General features: G+C 45.1%; 1 protein-coding gene across 1 annotated transcript in view; it reads right to left on the minus strand.

Moving 5' to 3' along the window:
- Positions 1-18,561, minus strand: part of STX18 (syntaxin 18) — a 120,495-nt gene that overhangs the window by 39,037 nt on the left and 62,897 nt on the right. The window contains exons 2-3 of the mRNA XM_065877750.1: positions 13,113-13,180; positions 322-437 (exon numbers count right to left, since the gene is read on the minus strand). Coding sequence (XP_065733822.1) covers positions 322-437; positions 13,113-13,180 — 184 coding nt within the window. The remainder of the gene's footprint in view (positions 1-321; positions 438-13,112; positions 13,181-18,561) is intronic.

An 18,561-nucleotide genomic window follows, 5' to 3' on the forward strand; every position in this document is an offset into this window, starting at 1 on the left:
ACCCAGAACACAGGCACACACGCACACACCTCCACACACGATTCATCTTCTCTGACCCTGGCCCCTTGGTAAATTTTTGGTTCTGTCTGGAGAGGTCCTTTCCACCTCCCTCTTCCCATCTGTTTAACTTGAATTCATGGCCTTTTCATTATTTTTAACAGCTTAGGTTAAAACACTAATCAGGAAAAAAGAATGTTAAAGTTCTGAAACCTAAATCGAAATAAGAACACAAAAGAGAGCTTTACGCGGCTGTGCCATATGCATGATGTGAGTACTTAATTGAGTCACAGCTGGCTGGCTGCATCTTTCGGGGCACGGCACCTTGTGTTCTCAGTTGCTGGATCGCTTCTGAGCAGGTCCTCATGAATGTCTGAGCATCCTGGTCTATCTGGTCTCGTTCTGTGTCCGTCATTCTCCCATATTCGGACATGACATGGCTAACAGAGAGAGAGAGAGAGGGACAAAATTAAAGGGCAGCAGCAAATGACCACACATGGAGTCACGGGGTGTGAAAGGAAGAACAAAGTTCCCTGCTGCAGTGACGTTTAAGTTGAGACTTGAAGGATGAGGAGGAACTGGCCAGGCTAAGAGGTGGGAGAACTCTCTAGACAGTAGAACCAACACTTACGAAGGCCGTCAGGTAGGAAAAGCTTCCTGAAGACCAAACTGGAGCAGGCCACACCAGCGAGAGAGTGTGGCGGGCCTGGAGTAGAATCAGGGGCCGGAGCACACAGGCCTTGTTAAGAGTGTGGGCTTTGACTTTGAGAACAGCGGGGCAGCTACTGATGGCTGTCACAAAGCACACTGACAGAGTTGGAGTCCCCCAGAGGAACCTCTGGGGGCTGCACGGAGAGCGCTGCGGGGACACCATTTGTGAAGAGCTGTTTCAGGCTGGCATTTCTCCCACGTTGACAAGTGGTCTTCAAAATTCACAATGAAAGAGCTTTTAGAACCATTTCACTTCCCCTGATAATCAGTTAAAACTCTAAAGTTACTGAACAAGTAAGGGTGCCCACTTTCAGTAATGCCGCACCCTGAAGCTGTTGTAGTTATATCTCTGTGCTCATTTCTGTAAGACATGGGTGGGTGCTGCAGCATTATTATGAACAGTGATGAGACAACCTGGACACTACAGCTGAAATTCAGAATCACAAAATGTCAAGTTAAAAGGGACCTTAGGTAATCATTCCACTTCCACCCACCAGCCGCACTAGCCCCCGTTCCCATCCTCACTGAGAATAAAATACAAAGTCCTGATATTCCCAACCTCCACCTGTGACCATACTTCCTGCCTCTCGTTCCCATTCACTTTGCTCCAGTCACACTGGCCTCCTTGCTATCCCCCAATCAGACACACAACCTTCGGCAGCCTGGGCTCTCTCCCAGCAGATGCCTGCCCTCTCTCTGCCCTCGCATCTCTGCTCACACGGCCTGCCCAGAACCAGCCCCACCGACCACCCCCTGTGCCGCACCCAGCACTTGCCCTCAGTGGTGGTCACTGCCTGTGTTGGTTATTTTTAGTTTTTATTTCTTTTAGTCTCCCTAATTCTTTTGTTTTAAATTGAAGTATAGTTGATTTATAATGTTGTGTTAGTTTGAAGTGTACATCAAAGTGATTCGGTTATACAGATTCTTCAGTTATACAGATTCTTTTCCATTATTGATTACTGCAAGATGTTGAATATAGCTCCCTGTGTTGTACAGTAGGTCCTTGTTGTTTATTAATTTTTTTTTTGCGGTACGCGGGCCTCTCACCGCTGTGGCCTCTCCTGTTGCGGAGCACAGGCTCCGGACGCGCAGGCTCAGCGGCCATGGCTCACGGGCCCAGACGCTCTGCGCCATGTGGGATCTTCCTGGACTGGGGCACGAACCCATGTCCCCTGCATCTGCAGGCAGACCCTCAACCACTGAGCCACCAGGGAAGCCCTGTTGTTTATTTTATATATAGCAGTATATATCTACTAATCCCCAAACTCCTAATTTATCCCTCCCTACCCCTTTCCCCTTTGGTAACCCCTTTGTTTTCTAAGTCTGTTTCTGTTCAGTAAATAAGTTTATTTGTAACAATTTTTTGGATTCCACACGTAAGTGCCATCATATGGTATTTGCCTTTCTCTGTCTGACCTACTACTCTTAGTATGATAACCTCTAGGTCCATCCATGTGGTTGCAAATGGCATTATTTCATACTAATTTATGGTTGAGTAACATTCCATTGTGTATACACACACACACACACACACACACACACACACACACACACACACACCATATCTTCTTTATCCATTCATCTGTTGATGGGCATTTAGGTTGCTTCCATGTCTCAGCTGTTGTAAATAGTCTGTGCCGGTTATTAAGTCACTGTCTCTCAGCTCCAAAGCTGCCCTCCCACACTCTGCTTTGTGATGTGAGGGCTGCAGCCTCCCAAATCACACTACTCCTCTCCGACTATACGTTCCTTACCTGGCTTGTCTTCCTCTACAGCACTCTGAAATAGTAATGTCCATCTCCTCCCAGGAGAATGCAAGCTTCATGAAAGCAGGGACTTTGTCTTGTTTACTTCTGTTTCCCCAATACCTAAAAATGCTGTCCCACACACAGTAAGTGTGCTAACATTAGCTGAGCACTTAGGATGCGCCAGACACTATTCTCGGTGCCTAACATGTATTTTATTTACTTTTTAATCCTTGCAATTCATTCATTCACTCACTTGTATACTAGCCCCCCATATGTCAGGCACTGTGGCGGGGCTGGAGGTTCAAAGTTAATTATTAAGTAAGGCTCATTTCTGATTCCCACAGAGGGTACCACACCACAGGGGAGACTGGCACAGACACGGGGGGCACAGGAACTGCAGTGGATGGCACTGGTCTGGAAGTGGACTGTGGGACCCATGCGGGGAGTGGTAAGTTCATGCAGGGGAGGTGCTGGGCAGGTGGAGAGGAAGAGTCTCCACACAGGAGACAGCGGGAGAAGACCTGCTCCAAATCCCCAGCCTGTGGGTCACGGTTGGAATGACCACATAACGTATGATCTACAACAGGACACATCTGAGAATGAAAGGGAAAACAGAAGTATTCCAGGTGGTCCCTGTAAACCAAGCATCCTAGCTATGGACCTCTGGGACTTCCTAATTTATTTCAAGGGGCAGCACATCACATGCACCCGGTCAGTGTCTCCACGCTGAATGTGCCTAGCATATGTCTACACAATTTTCCAAAGGAATGCAGACGAGATTATGATAAGTACACATTTATTTAAAGTTACCAAATCTGCATTAGCTGTTTCTTCAGTATCAATAGGTTCCCCCAAATACAGCAATCATACAAAATACAAATATGCCACTATCAACTGGCAAGGAGTCCCTACGGTACAGAAGGTGGGGACTGCTGGCTGGCGTAGTCATTGGAGGATTTTAAACAGAGGAATCTGCATTTTGCATGGGGTCTTCTGTGGTCGCTGGCCTGGAGGTGGATGAAATCAGACCCCAGTTAAGAGGGCACTGAGCATCCAGGAAGAGATGAACAGAGCCTGGGCAACGCCATGTCAGTGGGGGAGAGGAAGCATAACAGATCTGAGAGAGATCTCACAGACTGGGTCTACAAGACTGGGCTGACTGGGTGTGGAGGTAAACGAGGAGACGCCTAGGACACAGAGCACAGAAGAAAGCACAGGTGTGGAAGGAAAGATGGTAAGATGCAGGGCCAAAGACGGCATGGAAAGTTCAGGACGTGACGGATGAGGAGATGGAGCAACTTGAGAAAGGGTTCAAACTCTGATTCTGCTGTGATGTTGTAAGAACAGCACTAGCTATATAATCGGCATTTGAAACACTCATCAAAAGTAACGAACGCTTGCCAGTGACATAGCCCCAAATTAAGAATCACCATAACAAAATTACTACTATTTGGAAAAGGTTAACCATCTGGCAAATAATTCCAAAAGATATATTCTCACGGGACATGCACACCTAACTTTTTCAAACTTTGATTTTTTCCTTTATGATGTGCAGAGGAATAATTTTATTACAGACTTCAGTTTATCTAAATATTAGATTCAGCTTTAAGGAGATTATGTTACGTATAGGTTTCAATTAGTCAATTTATTTCAGGGAGAAACAAGGAAAAAACCAGAGGAGTAAGTTTATTCACTGGTTCAGAAATTTAAAGGAATAGGCTTTTAAAAATTATCTGGTTGGTTACAATGTTAAGAAAGGGCAAGTTCAAAATTACAAAATACCATGGACATTCTGCCTATTAATTTAATATGCAATTAGATACTTCCTGAAGACAGAGAAGGAGAGAGAATAACCTAAGTTATTTTAGACTCTGTTCCAAAGGTTACTGAAAAGGTTTGGACAAAAGTTAAAGGCCACGATCTCATTTTTGCTATAAATATTAAATATGAGCAAGTGTAGTACCTTGCCCATGGTATATGCCCAATATACATTATGAAATGAAACTGTTAATGTCTGGGCTACAGACACGAACAAAACATAGACCCTGCTCTCAATAAACTCTATCACAACAGGTAATGTCTACAGGCTTATGCACACAACTATACATCATAAACAAAGGTTAACAGCCATATAACACTGTCCATGCATTAACACTAATTCACTGTTCTAAGCACTTCACATGTATTTTACCCACTTAATTATCAAAATTCTATGAAGTGGGTACTATTATAATTCCCATTTTACGCATGAAGCAACTGAGGCACAGAGAGGTTAAGTAACTTGCCAAGGTCACACAGCTAGGAATTAGCAGAGTTGGGATTTGAACCAAGGCATCCTGGCTCCATACTCTTAACCACTGCTCAAAGCACTTCTTGAGTCATAAAAGGTAGAAGGGTTCAGAAGAGGGGATGCTTATTCCCTATTAGTTAATCAGAAGGAAGGTGATCTATGAACTAAATCTTGAAAGGCAGGATGTAGCCGTGGGAGACAAGAGCAGACACTCTGAGCAATAGAACGGAATCGGGAGAGAGGGAGCCTGTCTGGAGAACAGTCAGTGGTTCAGTTTGGCTGGAGCACAGGCTAGGTAGAAGCGATGAGTTCTTGGTGGGCCTCCAGTATGACTTGAGGAGTTTTATTCTGTAGCCAGTGGAAAGGCAGAGCTCGATGAAGATAAATGTGGCAATTCCACATTTAGCTGGAAGAGAGGGGGAAGATCAGGTGATGGGTTATGGAAATCAGGCAGAGAATCCTGCCTTATTCATCTTTATATCCCTAGCACAGGTAGGGGCTAGTAAATTTCTGTCGAACTGAAGACAGGAGCCATGGTAGAGCGTGGGTGGCAAGACTGAAAAGGGGTGATGGATCTGAGATGTAAAAATCGTCAGGAACAGCGTAGATGTTGGAGGCAAAGCATCAGCAGACCCTGAGATCTGGGGCCTGGGTGAGCAAGAGACAGTAGTAGAAACAAAGAGCACAGAAGGAAGAGGAGAAAGAACTGGAAATATGAAAGAAAGAAGCTGCTAACAACACTTGTCCCTGTAATGCAACTCAAAAGGACAGAAGTAATGCTCTTGAGACTAGATGTTCTACGATTGATACTTTGTTTTCAAAAGCGAAACCAGGGCAAATGGTCTTCTAAACACTTTGTGATAAAATCTAGACAAAGTAAAGTTCTGAAGTTCTATAATTTATGAAGGAGAAAGGGAAAAGTCACTGTGACATACAGCACAGTGGCCACAAAGCTGACACAGGGCTGAGGTTACTGACGCTCACCGTGGCCTGATCAAGAGAACAGAACACTGGTGCAGTCCACAAACTAATAACAGACTGCTTTCACATGACGGACTCAAAAAATATTTGGTTGCCTGGATTTTGTTTAATTGATCTGACTCTTTCCATCCTAAACTTCTGAGGGCTATAGGAAAAGTCTGGCTCCTGGAAGAATGCCAGGAGCGGGAAGCAATGAGAGAAGGGCCATTTGGAGTTAAGAGTCCGGAGACCGGCGCTGTACGGAGAACAGAGAGTTACTAGCTCACCAGCAGCTGAGTTTAGGATCAAGCGGGAATCAGACAGAGATCAAAATATTGGCTTTATATGATTACTAACCACACATGGCCCCCTAATGGTGCCTGGCAATTATGCAGTATGTTCTCACTGTGTCTGCGTTCCCACTCTCCCAGGTGCCTGTTTCCTATCTTCTCCTCACAGCTCAAACCTCCAACACCTCCGTCCCCATCTGCAGCATCAGTAATAACTGTGCTTCCTGGTTTCTGAGAGCTCCTCCAAGCTCTCCCCACCTCGCTTCCCCCCAGCTACTAAGGATGAGGTGTCCATCTCCTAGCTCTGCCCCTCCACCTGGGCACCAGGTTGGCCCCAGTTTCTCTCTCGTGCACCATCAACTGTAAAAGAATTACTGCGCAGACACGGTGCTTATGCAGTGTCTGGCACACAGTGAACACTACACGTGTTAGTTCCTAATAAAATCAATTTTCCCCGTCTACTGGATCTCTCCTAGCCACATACAAACATGCTGTTATTTCTCCCAACTTAAAAAAACAAAAGAAAATCTCTCAAATCCATGTCTCCTACCAGTTACTGTCCAATTTCCCCGCTTTTTTCAGTAAAACTCCTCTGAGACGCTTACAACCCTGTCTCCATCTTCCTGACTATTCTCTCTCGACCCCATCCAAAGGGCCTTTTGCCCTCATCCAAAGGGCCTTTTGCCCTCATCCCCCCACTGTGGTCCTCACTCCTCAGGGTCACCCCTGGGTCATCCCTCCCCTCACTTACTTTCCACAGATTGGATGGAGCTAATGGCTCCCCTTCCCCTGATTTGCTTTCTCCTCTGTCTTCCCGGACAACACACTCTCCCATTTCCCTCCTATCTCCCCGGCTGCTGCTCGTTTTCAGGCTTTTTGTTGATACCTTTTACCCTCAGTCCCTCAATCTCTCCAATGTCTACGTTGCTCCCTTGGTGAGTTCAGCTAGGCTCGTGGCTTTTTTTGGGTCAGCGTATATACCAGTTCTACAATGACAAGTCCAAATTTATGTCTTCAGCTTGAACCTCTCCTTGAACCTGAGACACGTATATCTAACTGCCGGCTCAACGTCTCTATTCAGATGTTTAACCTGTGTTGCAGATATGCCCCAAACTGAGCTCCTGCCCGCTCTCTTCAAACATGCTCCCCCATCTGGGTTGATGGCAATTCCATTCCTTCTAGCTGCTCAGGCCCCAAACCTGGAGTCATCCTTGCACCTCTTTTTCTCTCCCAGCTCACAGCTAATCCATTAACAAATCTCGTTGGCTCTACCTTCAAAATAATTCCAGAATGTGACCTCGTTATCACATCCACTGCTAACCCCTCTGGGCCATGCCATCGGCATCTCTCACCTGGACTGTAACGTAACCGTAGCCTCCCAGCTGGTCTGCTGCTTCTGTCATGTCCCTACACAGATTATTCTAACACACTAGCCTTACTGATCTGTTAGAAAGTTACTCAGATCCTATCAACCCTCTGTACGGACCTTCTAGTGCTTCCCCAAGAGTAAAAGCCGAGGTCCTCACAAGAGCTACATGAGCCGTAAGACGGCTCACGAGATCTGGCTGCTGCCCCCTCTGAGCTCATCTTCAACTACCACCCCCACACTCCCCAGTCCCTCCTGCTCCAGCCACCCTGGTCTCCCTGCTGTTCCTTGAACCCTCCAGACATACTCCTGCATTAGGACCTTACACTTGCTGCCATCTTCTCCTTCTGGAATGTCCTTTCCCTGGATGATATCTATATAAACTGAATGTCCTTCTGGAATGTCCTTTCCCTGGATGATATCTATATAAACGGACTGCTTACTTCTTTTAGGTGTTTACTCAATGTCCCCCCCATCTTAAAAAGTCCTTCCCTAAGCTACGTTTATAAACTTGTACCCTCCCTGACATTTTCTATTTTCCCTTCTCCCCTCCCCCTAAAAGCATTTATCCTGCTCTAACACTATTATGTTTTACTCATTTATTTTGTTTCTTGTCTGTCGTCCTTTCCAAAATATAAGTTCCATAAAGGCAGGGACATTTGTCTGTCTGTTCATTACTGCATCCCATCATCACGGGCAATACCTAGGATTCAGTAGGCTGATCAATCAATATCTCAAGAGCCAAATACTTTCTGAATGACCTCACTTAATGCCTGAGGCCGACCTGAAGAGGCCTGACACACAGCTACACAACTGTGTTCCTTAATAGGTCCCTCCCAGATTTATTTCACTCCCACCCCAAGACCTGCAGGCACCCCTCTTCCAGAGCCTTCCCTGGAAAAGTGGAGGCACAGAGGGGCAGGGAATGTGTCCATCCTGATGACAGGACCCCAAGAGAAGAGGGAGGAGTAAGCCTGAGGCTCTTCCCAGGGCCAACCAGGAGGCCAGGCTCCTCTCCTCCCTCAGTGCGGCACCTTCCCACGCCCCAACCCCAGGGTCCACATTTTCGGGGGCGGGGGGTCGTTGGAAGAAGAGAAGGAAGCCCACAGGTTCCTGGGGAATGGATGGTCCTCCCCTCAGCAGAACCTGAAAAGCAACAGAGACTTATTTCCCTATCCCAACCCTCCCCAAATATTTTGTTTTCTTAACTAGTTTGGCTTAACATGGTAACCCTGACAGAATGTACTCTACCTGAGGCAGAAGACCCAAGAGACAGGGGAAGGGGCTGGGCAAGCACGCTCCACCCTCCTCCCAACTCCCCAGTCAGGTCAAGGCGGGCAGAGTGAGAGCAGTGAGCAGAGGGGTGGCGAGTCCTGTGCCGCCCCTAATAGAAACCATCTCTCTGGAAACGGAGGCTAACGGGGTCAGGAACAAATAAATAAGACAGGTACCCACTTCCAAGTGGCTATGTACCCTGTGGACGGAGCAGACCTATAAACGACTAATTCCAAAAACATGAGATTAACATCCTCCTACTCTATTTTGACTTAGTGGAAACTCAGCTCAGTGAAATTGAAAAGGTCTAAAGGTTAATTTGATAAAACTGATTACTCAATTAAAAGGTGATGTTCCTTTAGGAGACATTATATATTAACCTTTTTAAACTGGAAATGGACAGTATGGTTATTCTATTAGTAACAACAACAAAAACCAAAAAAGTTTCTCCCCCAGGTGGTATTGTTTCATTGCCAGGATATTGAGGAAAAGGTATATCTACCAGAAGTGGAGGAATCAGTTTTAATTAAAATCATTCAAGAGATCCAGCCAGAGGCTACCTAGGTTGCATGCTGTTCTGCTCTAGTAAAATGTCATTATTTAAAAAAAATTAAATGGGTCAATAAAGTCTGAGCTCTACATTGTGGAAAAGATTACAGCTTCCTGATTATGCCAAGCTAACATAGCTTTATGGGTCTGAAGGTAATATTTCTCTCCACTCCATGATCACACTCCATCCAAAATCTTCTCAGTAACAAGCCAAGGCCAGCACATCGCATTGGGAGGCAGAGCAGTAAAAAAAGAAAGGCTTTAAACAGTCTACCACCTTTGGGAGGGAGAGCTTGATGGGAGAAGATAAGGATGGCCTTTCTCCATCTGGAGGGAATGTAGGGCATGGAGGGGAATGCTTATTCCCTAGTCCTCATGTTTCTACATGAATCCACTCCTCTAGCGTGACACCTAACCTGAGCATCCTCCCTCCTGCCCCTCCCTTGGGGGCAGGGACTTCTCTGATTGGCAGCCTGGCAGAAGGACCTGGGCATAGGCGTGAACACACATGGAGCCACGACTCCTGTCTGTCCTCTCCTCTGGGATCTGCCTGCCCTCTCTCTCATATGCTATCAGGGGCCTCTGTGCTCCCTGTGCTCCGGGGCTGTGACCGTTCAGTGGCACTAATGGCTGAGTGCGTCTAATTCAGGAGCCTTCAGCAAGGTCACCCTCCTGCAGACCTAACCTCTGCCGCCACCCTAGGTTTCACCAGTGATCACGCTGAGAACACGTCCATCTCTGTCAGGTCGACTTGACTCTGGCATCCTCTCTCGCTCTTTCTCTCCCTCCCTCCCCCCTCTGGCAGGAAATTAGAGGTGCTTTCTTTATCAACTGACCACTGCCGCAACCTCATCACAGGTCAAATGGGATTCCAATTCAGGTACCATTCACCAAGGGGCTTCTATGTGCCAGGAGCTCTCACACATCTCTTTTAATCCTCACAAGAACATTATCCACATTTTATTTAAAAACAAACAAAAAAAGCAAGCACAAAGATGTGAAGTGAGCTGTATACACTTACATGATTAATACGTGGCAGAACTGGGACTAGAACCTAGGTGTGATTGACCCTCAAAGTCCCTGATCTTTCAAAGGGACCAAAACAGGGGTAGGAGTGAAACTCAGACTGCACTGGCTGGCCATGAACTGCAACTGGGAAAAGGAATTAAAGACTGAGTTTCTATAATGGGGTAATGACTGGTCAAGACTAAGAAAGCCTCAGGAGCTCTAGTTCTGCTGACGCTGCAGCCACACAACCAGTAAGTGGCAGGGTGAGATGGGCTCCAGGGAGCCTGGTCCTCCGCCCCAGAGTGTGCTGCCATGGTAGCCGGGAAAGGGGGAGGCTGAGGCCAGCTGCCCACTGTCCTGAGCAGGGGCATGAGAACTCAGAGTTAAGTCCACATCTGCTCTGGAAACACTGACACACTGTATGGAGCTGAGCTGTGCTGTTCGAGGAGAAATGCCTTAATCCCACCATTATAATCAAAAGTTTAAAACTACTGCAAAGTTACAGAATAGCAGCCTTATAATCTTTTTATAAATCCACTGCTTTTTAAAAAAAATTTATTTATTTAATTCATTTATTTTTGGCTGCATTGGGTCTTCGTTGCTGCGCGCGGGCTTTCTCTGGTTGCGGCAAGCGGGGGCTACTCTTCGTTGCGGTACGCATGCTGCTCACTGCGGTCGCTTCTCTTGCTGCAGAGCACAGGCTCTAGGCACGCGGGCTTCAGCAGTTGTGGTGCGCAGGCTCAGTAGTTGTGGCGCAGGGGCTTAGTTGCTCTGCGGCATGTGGGATCTTCCCGGACCGGGGCTCGAACCTGTGTCCCCTGCACTGGCAGGCAGATTCTTAACCAATGCGCCACCAGGGAAGTCCCCTCATTGTTTTTTTCTTTTTGCACTGCATTTCAATTGTACTGTCTTATTTGAATCTCCTGACAAGTGGCAAGTGATCATCACTCTCATTATTTACAGCAGGGCTCCTTAAACCTTTTCTGAAAAGGGCCACATAGTATACATATTAGACTTTGAGGGCCATATAGCCTGTCACAGCCACTCAGCTCTGCTGTCATAGTGTAAAAGCTGCCATTGATAACATTCAAATGAATGGGTGTGGTGCTGTTCCAATAAGCTTTATTTATAGACACTGAAAATTTAATTTCATAAATTTTCTTATGTGGTAAAATATTATTATAATAATTATTTTTTTTAAAAAAAACTGGTTTTATTTCTTATGTATTACAAGTATACTGTTAGGAGGGACAGTGTATTTGATTAACCAGGGAAGAGGAGGTGGGGCACTGGCCCAGCATCTTCCCTTAATTTCATCTTCTTTTTTTTTTTTTTTTAATATTTCTTTCTTTCTTTCTTTTGGTTGCACCAGGTCTTAGTTGTGGCATGCATGTGGGATCTAGTTCCCCGAACAGGGATCGACCCCGGGCTCCCTGCATTGGGAGGGAGGAGTCTTAACCAGAGCCACCAGGGAAGTCCCTATTGTTATTATTCTCCCTCCAGCCATTTAAAAATATAAGAACTATTCTCAGCTCACAGGCTGTACAAAAATAGGCAGCGGACTGCACTTGGCCTATAGGCTGGGGTTTGCTGACCCCTGGTTTAGAGGAAGACACTGCATTTTACAGATTAAGTGACTTTCTCAGGTTTGCATGGTTAATAAGGGGACAGGGTGGCCTGAACTAAACCAACCTTTAAAGCATTCACCTGGCTGGATGCCTTTTCAAGGAAAAGGGGAGTTAATAATGGATTTCCATGAGAGATCTCTACAACCACTTATTTAACCTAAGTTGTAAAGTACTAAAGAAAGAAGCTGGAACTGACAGGCTTATACCAGTTTTATTAAGCTTTCCAAAATGACCGTCGCTTCCATTTTTATGCACTATAAAATTAGCATCTGATGTACACACACCTTTAGAAATAAAATTTACACTGCCATCTAGTGGTGACCAACTATTTTAACTGAGAACTTTAAAATAAGGTTTTCTTGGTACTAAGCATTAGAATAATTTAGTATATTCCAAAATTATGCAAATGAAATACAGTTAAAAGTATAAAGTAGACAAACTGGTAGAGATTATTTAAAATTCACCTGGGGCATAATTATTTTCTCTGTTAAAGAATTTATATGAAACATTTTCATTTTTGCATATATTGACAAAGTTTTTTTAAAAATCAGATTTTTTCTGTATTTTCTAACTGCGATAGGAAGGCTTCTGAAGGCCAAAATCCCTTGTTTTATAATGATGAAATCCTAAAAAGATGCTTCTAATGATGTCACTTCGTATGTCTAATCCAACTTTTCCATTAATTTAGGTAATACACTTGAAGCTGACTCCTATGGTAGAAACGCCACACTAAAGCCAGGTGCAAATGTAGGTCAGGGAAGAGCAGGAGGCATGATATCTGCACGGCGGTGTTCCTGTGTCTACTGAGAGCTGGAGTCTATTCCAGAAGCCATTTTGGAAGGCTCGATCAAAATGCTTTTTCTTTTTAAAGATCAACCTAACCAAAAGTTTCTTCACTAGAGGTAAGAGCTCTTGTCTTTCCAAATGGCATTTTTACATGACCTGCATTTTCTCTTCATTTGCTCAGCAATATGCATTCAATGAGAAACTGCCCCATTTCTCTCTGCATGTTTCACAACATATATGGCACACAAAGAGCTACAGACACATGGGAACATCAGAATAGGGGACATTGCTGTGAGGATATGGTGACTTTGAGGACATGGGGTATGGCTGAGCTTACCTTGGCTGGGGGGAGCCCCTTTTTGCTCTGCAGATATTCTTCCACTGCCAAACTGACCTTCCCCATTACAACCCTAAGTTAGTAAAAAGTGAGGACAAAAAGCTCAAAAGGAATATAGGTATGGAAAAGAACAGTCACTAAAATCACGGTAAGAAATAGACACTTACCTATAAGCATTAATATAATCTTTCCTGTGTTCGAGAAGAAAATCTCTCAGTTTGCCAATGTGTGAAATCTATAATGAAAAGAAAGCAAACGATTTATATGGATAAATATGTTACGCTCATATGCAACAAATTTTAAATTAGTAGAGAATGGAATGCAGGTAGTAAAAAGATTTTGAAGCTACAAACTGGATATCTCTGGTTTTAGACTCCTGTATAATCACTGACTTGTTGGGTGGCTTTGGGAAAGTCACCCACATTCCTGGGTCTTGGTCTCCTACCGAGGGTTCCTTCTTCCTGTAATTGTTGTGATCTGTGACATGACGAAGAGATGATCTCTAAGGAACTTTGAGATTCAATGAGATAGTACATGTCTAGTAACTACACAGAATGTGCTCAATAAAGGCCAATTCCCTTCCTTATGTGTCTTATATCCAAAATTTTATAGACAAATATTCCTTCTTCCAAGTGTTCTAGGGGATGGATTCTAAGGCTGGAGCTATCAAGTGTATAAATAGGGCCCATGCAGAGCAGCAGAATTAAAGAAAAGATGCAGGAGCAACAATTTATCCCTACAAAGCAAGTCTCCATTTTCCCTACTTCCACGGATGAACAAAACAGACACAAAAGTACAGAGGATGGAACTTGTGATGGCTCATTTCTAGTACTAAAGCATGTGTCAGGTAATGTGTGTGGAATGAGGGATTAAGAAACAAATAAAATAAAAAGAGGTAGGAAGAAACCTAGGATCATGGTCAACATGGACAAAAGTGTTTCCAGAAGGAGAGAATGATTAACTAAGTTGGTGGCCTGCTCTGTCCTTTGACCACAGCTCACACTAGTTTCCTCCTAATGTCCTTTGTACTTATTCCAAACATACGTAGCCCCATCCTTGAAGGATGTGCTGAACTTTCATCTTTTTCATGAAAGTTTTTCTGTCAAGGCCAACTCAGGCTAATTTTCGCTTTGCTCTGAACTTAAAAGCACTTCTGCATCCCACCCACTGGGCACTCAGCTACACACAGCCACGTCCTCTGGCTTCACTTTTGTATGCACGCCTCTTTCTTGGGGGTTAGGAACTACGCAAGGAGGGGCTGCACAGCTTCCCGCATGGCTCTAAGCACAACATGAAGCCCAGAAGGTGTCAGTCAGTATTTGTGGAATGAGTAAACGTTTAAATGCAAAAATAGTATTTACCACTAAAGAAACATTCAGCATTTGTCTGGAGACAGGTCAGTAAGGGTTCAGTTAAATTTCTCACAGAGTCTAGACTAAAAGCAAATATGGTTCAGAAAAGCACCCTTAGGCATCTATAAGAACATGAATCGAAGAAAAACTGAACTATGGCCACAATATTCATTTATTTACCAGATTACAAACAACAACTGAGACAGCCAGAGTCTGTCCAGCATCCCTGGCTCCGTGAGGAACTTCCCCACACACGACCTTGTTCTTTCCCAGCAGCCCATTGTGGGCACTGACGTCACCACACTCATTAACCAGGTTGGGAAAGTGAATCTTGCAGAAGCTAAGTGACTCGTCCCCAGTCACATGGTTAGTGCCTGGTGGGGCTCAGAGGCAAGCCTGGGACTCTGAGTTCAAATTTGTCCCGTCTTCCACCACTAAGCCACAGCTGCCTTCTTCACACTCTTACTCCTATTTTCCACTGACACTGCATTTTAAAATCTGACTTTTAAGATTGTTGGGAAAAAAATTTAAGAGATGTGCAAACAAGGTATTTACTGTACCACATACAAGATTTAATCAAGTTAAGTTTAATACATTTCAGTGGTTTCCATTCCCTCCCCCAACCCCTGCCTGCAAGGGGCCAGGTAAGCAGTGTGAGGGGGTAAAGCAAGAGGAATGGAAGGTGCGGTGCATTGGGCAGGGATGAATTCTGGTTTTAAAACACACTGCAGCCAAAGGAAGCATCTCTGCCGGCCGACTTGCCAAAGGGCAACTAATTGTCATCTCTGGGCCTAACCAATGGGATTGAGTCCAAACCCCAAATGCAGCACTCAAGGCCCTTCACAATTCAGCTCCAAAAGTCCTGAGTGGCCTCAGTCCTGCCGCGCTCCCCACAGACCACAAAGACCACAATGACTCATTACCGACTGGTTTCTCTTCACCAGAGTGCAAGCTCCTAGAGGTTAAAGGGTCCTCTCTCTTTCCCCAGAACCTGTCAGGCACAGTTCCTGGTGCAAAGCAGAGCCTCAGAAACTTTTACTAAATGTTGAATAGATAGTGGGTACTGAATAATCCCCAAAGGATTATACCTACTGTGGTAGTCAGGGTAATGCCATTACCTCCACCCAAAGATGTCCAAGTCCTAACCCCTGGAACCTGTGACTATATTATGTTACATGACAAAGGGGAATTATCGTGACAGATGGAATTACGGTGCTCATCAGTTGACCTTAAAATAGGGAGAATACCCTGGATTAATACTGGAGTATCCAGGTAGGTAGTCCCCTATGTAATCACAGGGTCCTTAAATGGAGAACAGGGAGGCAGAAGAGAGAGTCAAAGCGATGCAACGGGAGAAGAGCTCAATCCAACATTGCTGGCTCTCAAGATGGAGGAAGGGAGCCAGAGGATGAAGGCAACGTCTGGAAGCTTGAAAAGGCAAAGTAATGGATTCTCCCCTAGCATCTCCAGAAAAGAACAGAGCTCTGCCAGCACCCTGATTTCAGTCTAGGGAGTCCCATTTTAGACTTCTGACCTACAGAACTATAAGATAGTAAGTTTTTGTTGTTTTGAGCCACTAAACTTGTGGTAATTTGTTACAGCAGCAATAAGAAACTAGTACACTTTGTCTCAGTTTGGGGTGCTATAACAAAATACCACAGGCTGGGTGACTTTAACAACAAACACTTATTTCTCACAGTTCTGGAGGCTGGAAAGTCCTGGTCAAGGTGCCAGCATATCTGGTGCCTGGTGAGGGCCCTCTTCCTGATTTGTAGAGAGTTGCCTCCTTGCCGAATCCTCACATGGTGGTCTCGTGTCTCTTCCTCTAAGGGTACCGATCCCATTCACGAGGTCTCCACCCTCATGACCTAATTAGGTCCCAAAGGCCTCACCACTAAATACCATCCCATTGGGTAGTAGGGCTTCAACATATGAATTTTGGGGTGACACAAACATCAGTCATAGCATACCTGTTTAAAGCCTTATCCAAAACAGTTTTTTTTTTTTTTAAAAAAAAAAAGGAGTCATAGTTTTCAATGAAAAGTTTGAACAGGCCCAAAGGAATCTACTACGTAGGCTAGACCCAGCAGCACCCCCCAGCTTTAGCTAATTTCAGTCCACCAGGGTAGAATGGTGCAAGGGGATAAGTGCCAGCAACAAGAAGGCCCCGCAGGCATCTCAGAAAACATGCTTACAAGAAGTTTCCCTTAAAGTACAACAAACGTGATCCCAATTTCTTATGACGTGATACCTGAGATTCGCTTCAAAATAATATGGAGGTGGGGAGGAGCACAGGAAAGAGGATCAGTCCTGAGCTCACAGCTGAAGATGGGCACGTGTGCACAGGCGGGCTCCTTACACTCTCGGCCTACTTTAGTATATACTTGACATGTTTTCTTAACAAAACATGATTTTTAAAAAAATCTCCCATTTTGCACTCTCGTTTAACATGTTTGGTGATTCTGAAGTACAGATTTTCTGCTGCCAAACTAGTAATAACCCACATTTGAACCAACACCTCAACCCCACGCAAAATCTCTAGCTATTTTATTTCTAAGTACTTGCAAGCCTTGCTTAAAGTTCCATTTAAGAGGATCAATGCCATTTAAAAAAAAAACCACCAACAACAAAACCTGCATTGAGAGTTTACTACATGCCAGGCTCTGTTCCAAGATCTCCCCACACATTAGCTCATCAAATTCTCCCAGCTACACAAGATGGGTAACATCATCGCACCTATTTTACAGATGAGGAAACTAAGTCAGAGACAGGGTAAGTAATGTGCTCAGGAACACGTGGGGTGAAGCCTGAATGGAACCCAGCATTCTAAGTATCAGGCTTGAGTTCTTAATGCCCAGATTTCAGCACAGATTCTTGGCAGGTGGCAAGTGCAGTTTCCCAGTATAGTAATCACAACGAGGGATGACTGGGAACCGAGAAAGACATCCAGCGAGCAACAGCAAGCTGTTTTGTCTTGTATCTGTGTTCAACAGTGCACTACACACCTGATGTTACCCAGGAGTGACATACCAGGCATGTGTGTGCCAGAAGTGCGTGAACTGCTCACTAAGTGCCGTCATCGGCTCCCCTATAACAATCAGATGAGTTAGATGTTACCCCCATTCTCGTTTGATAAACATGGAAACTGAGGCCCACGTGAGGTCGGTCACAGGATAATAAGGGGAAGAAGTGGCATGGATCACGGGTCTGTATGACTCAAAGGCTAAGTTATTTATTCTACATTATATGGTCAAAAGACTAATGAACTATTACTATTTAGCTTATTTAAGTTTGAGGCTTTTCTTCACAGAAATATAAACTGGGTTTCATGTGACAGCAGTTGTATATATTGATTCGTAAAATGTTTTCAACTACAGTGGATACAGAAAGATCTGCAAGAAAGGTTTTTTGAATGTTTCCACGTAGAGCGCTCGTTTTATAAGTCACTCAAAGTAGGAACGTGCCCATATCCAAAGTGCCTGTTTTTACCACTGAAGTCTCCTCCTCCAAGCTCGGCTGTTATTCCTTGTGTTTGTGACACGGGAGGCTTGGAATTCGCAAGTACCACAGGGATGCTGGGAGGAAGGCCCACAGCTGTGAGCAAGGAACCAGGATGGTCAGAAAGACTGGCGGTGCAATGGCGACCCGATCACCCTGAGTATCAATCATCAAACTGCCTCAAAACACAGTTTAAACAAGTAATGAAGGCAACTTCCAGGACTGGGTCTCTTCCCCGTGTCTGAGTTCCTCTACCTCCTCGCCTAGTGCGGGGCGGGGTATGAGCAGAGGAGCAGACTCCGGGCAAAAGACTGTGGGGTTTGGGTGGAGCAGGGCAGACAAGAGAGAAACGGGTACGGAATCCAGGGAGTTGGTTGAGCTTCTTGGTTCTAATCTCTGCTCAATCTCCACCACTTACTCTGAAGGGGACCTTGATTCCCCCCCACCCCCTTCAGGCTTCGCATGGAGGGACCCCAGCTGGACAAACTTCCTCTTCTGTCTCCCAACGCTTCACTCACGCGTCTGAGGGAAGAGGACTTACTGGTGTAGGGTTTGGAGACAGCAGTGAGCACACTCGGCAACAGGCAGCAGAGAGGGTCTGTTCTGGCCAGCGCTCTACCCATATTTGGCCACAAATCTAAAGCCAGGTTCTCCGTTTGGCTTTTTCACCTTCTGACTCCTGTATTTCTTTCAGGTAGTTCCAAAATTGTGCTGGGAAAAAAGAGGTGCTTTTAATAAACTCCCTAAACGCTTAACTTTGCCAACT

This window comes from Phocoena phocoena, chromosome 5, assembly GCF_963924675.1.
Source record: "Phocoena phocoena chromosome 5, mPhoPho1.1, whole genome shotgun sequence".
In the NCBI taxonomy this organism is placed as follows: Eukaryota; Metazoa; Chordata; class Mammalia; order Artiodactyla; family Phocoenidae; genus Phocoena; species Phocoena phocoena.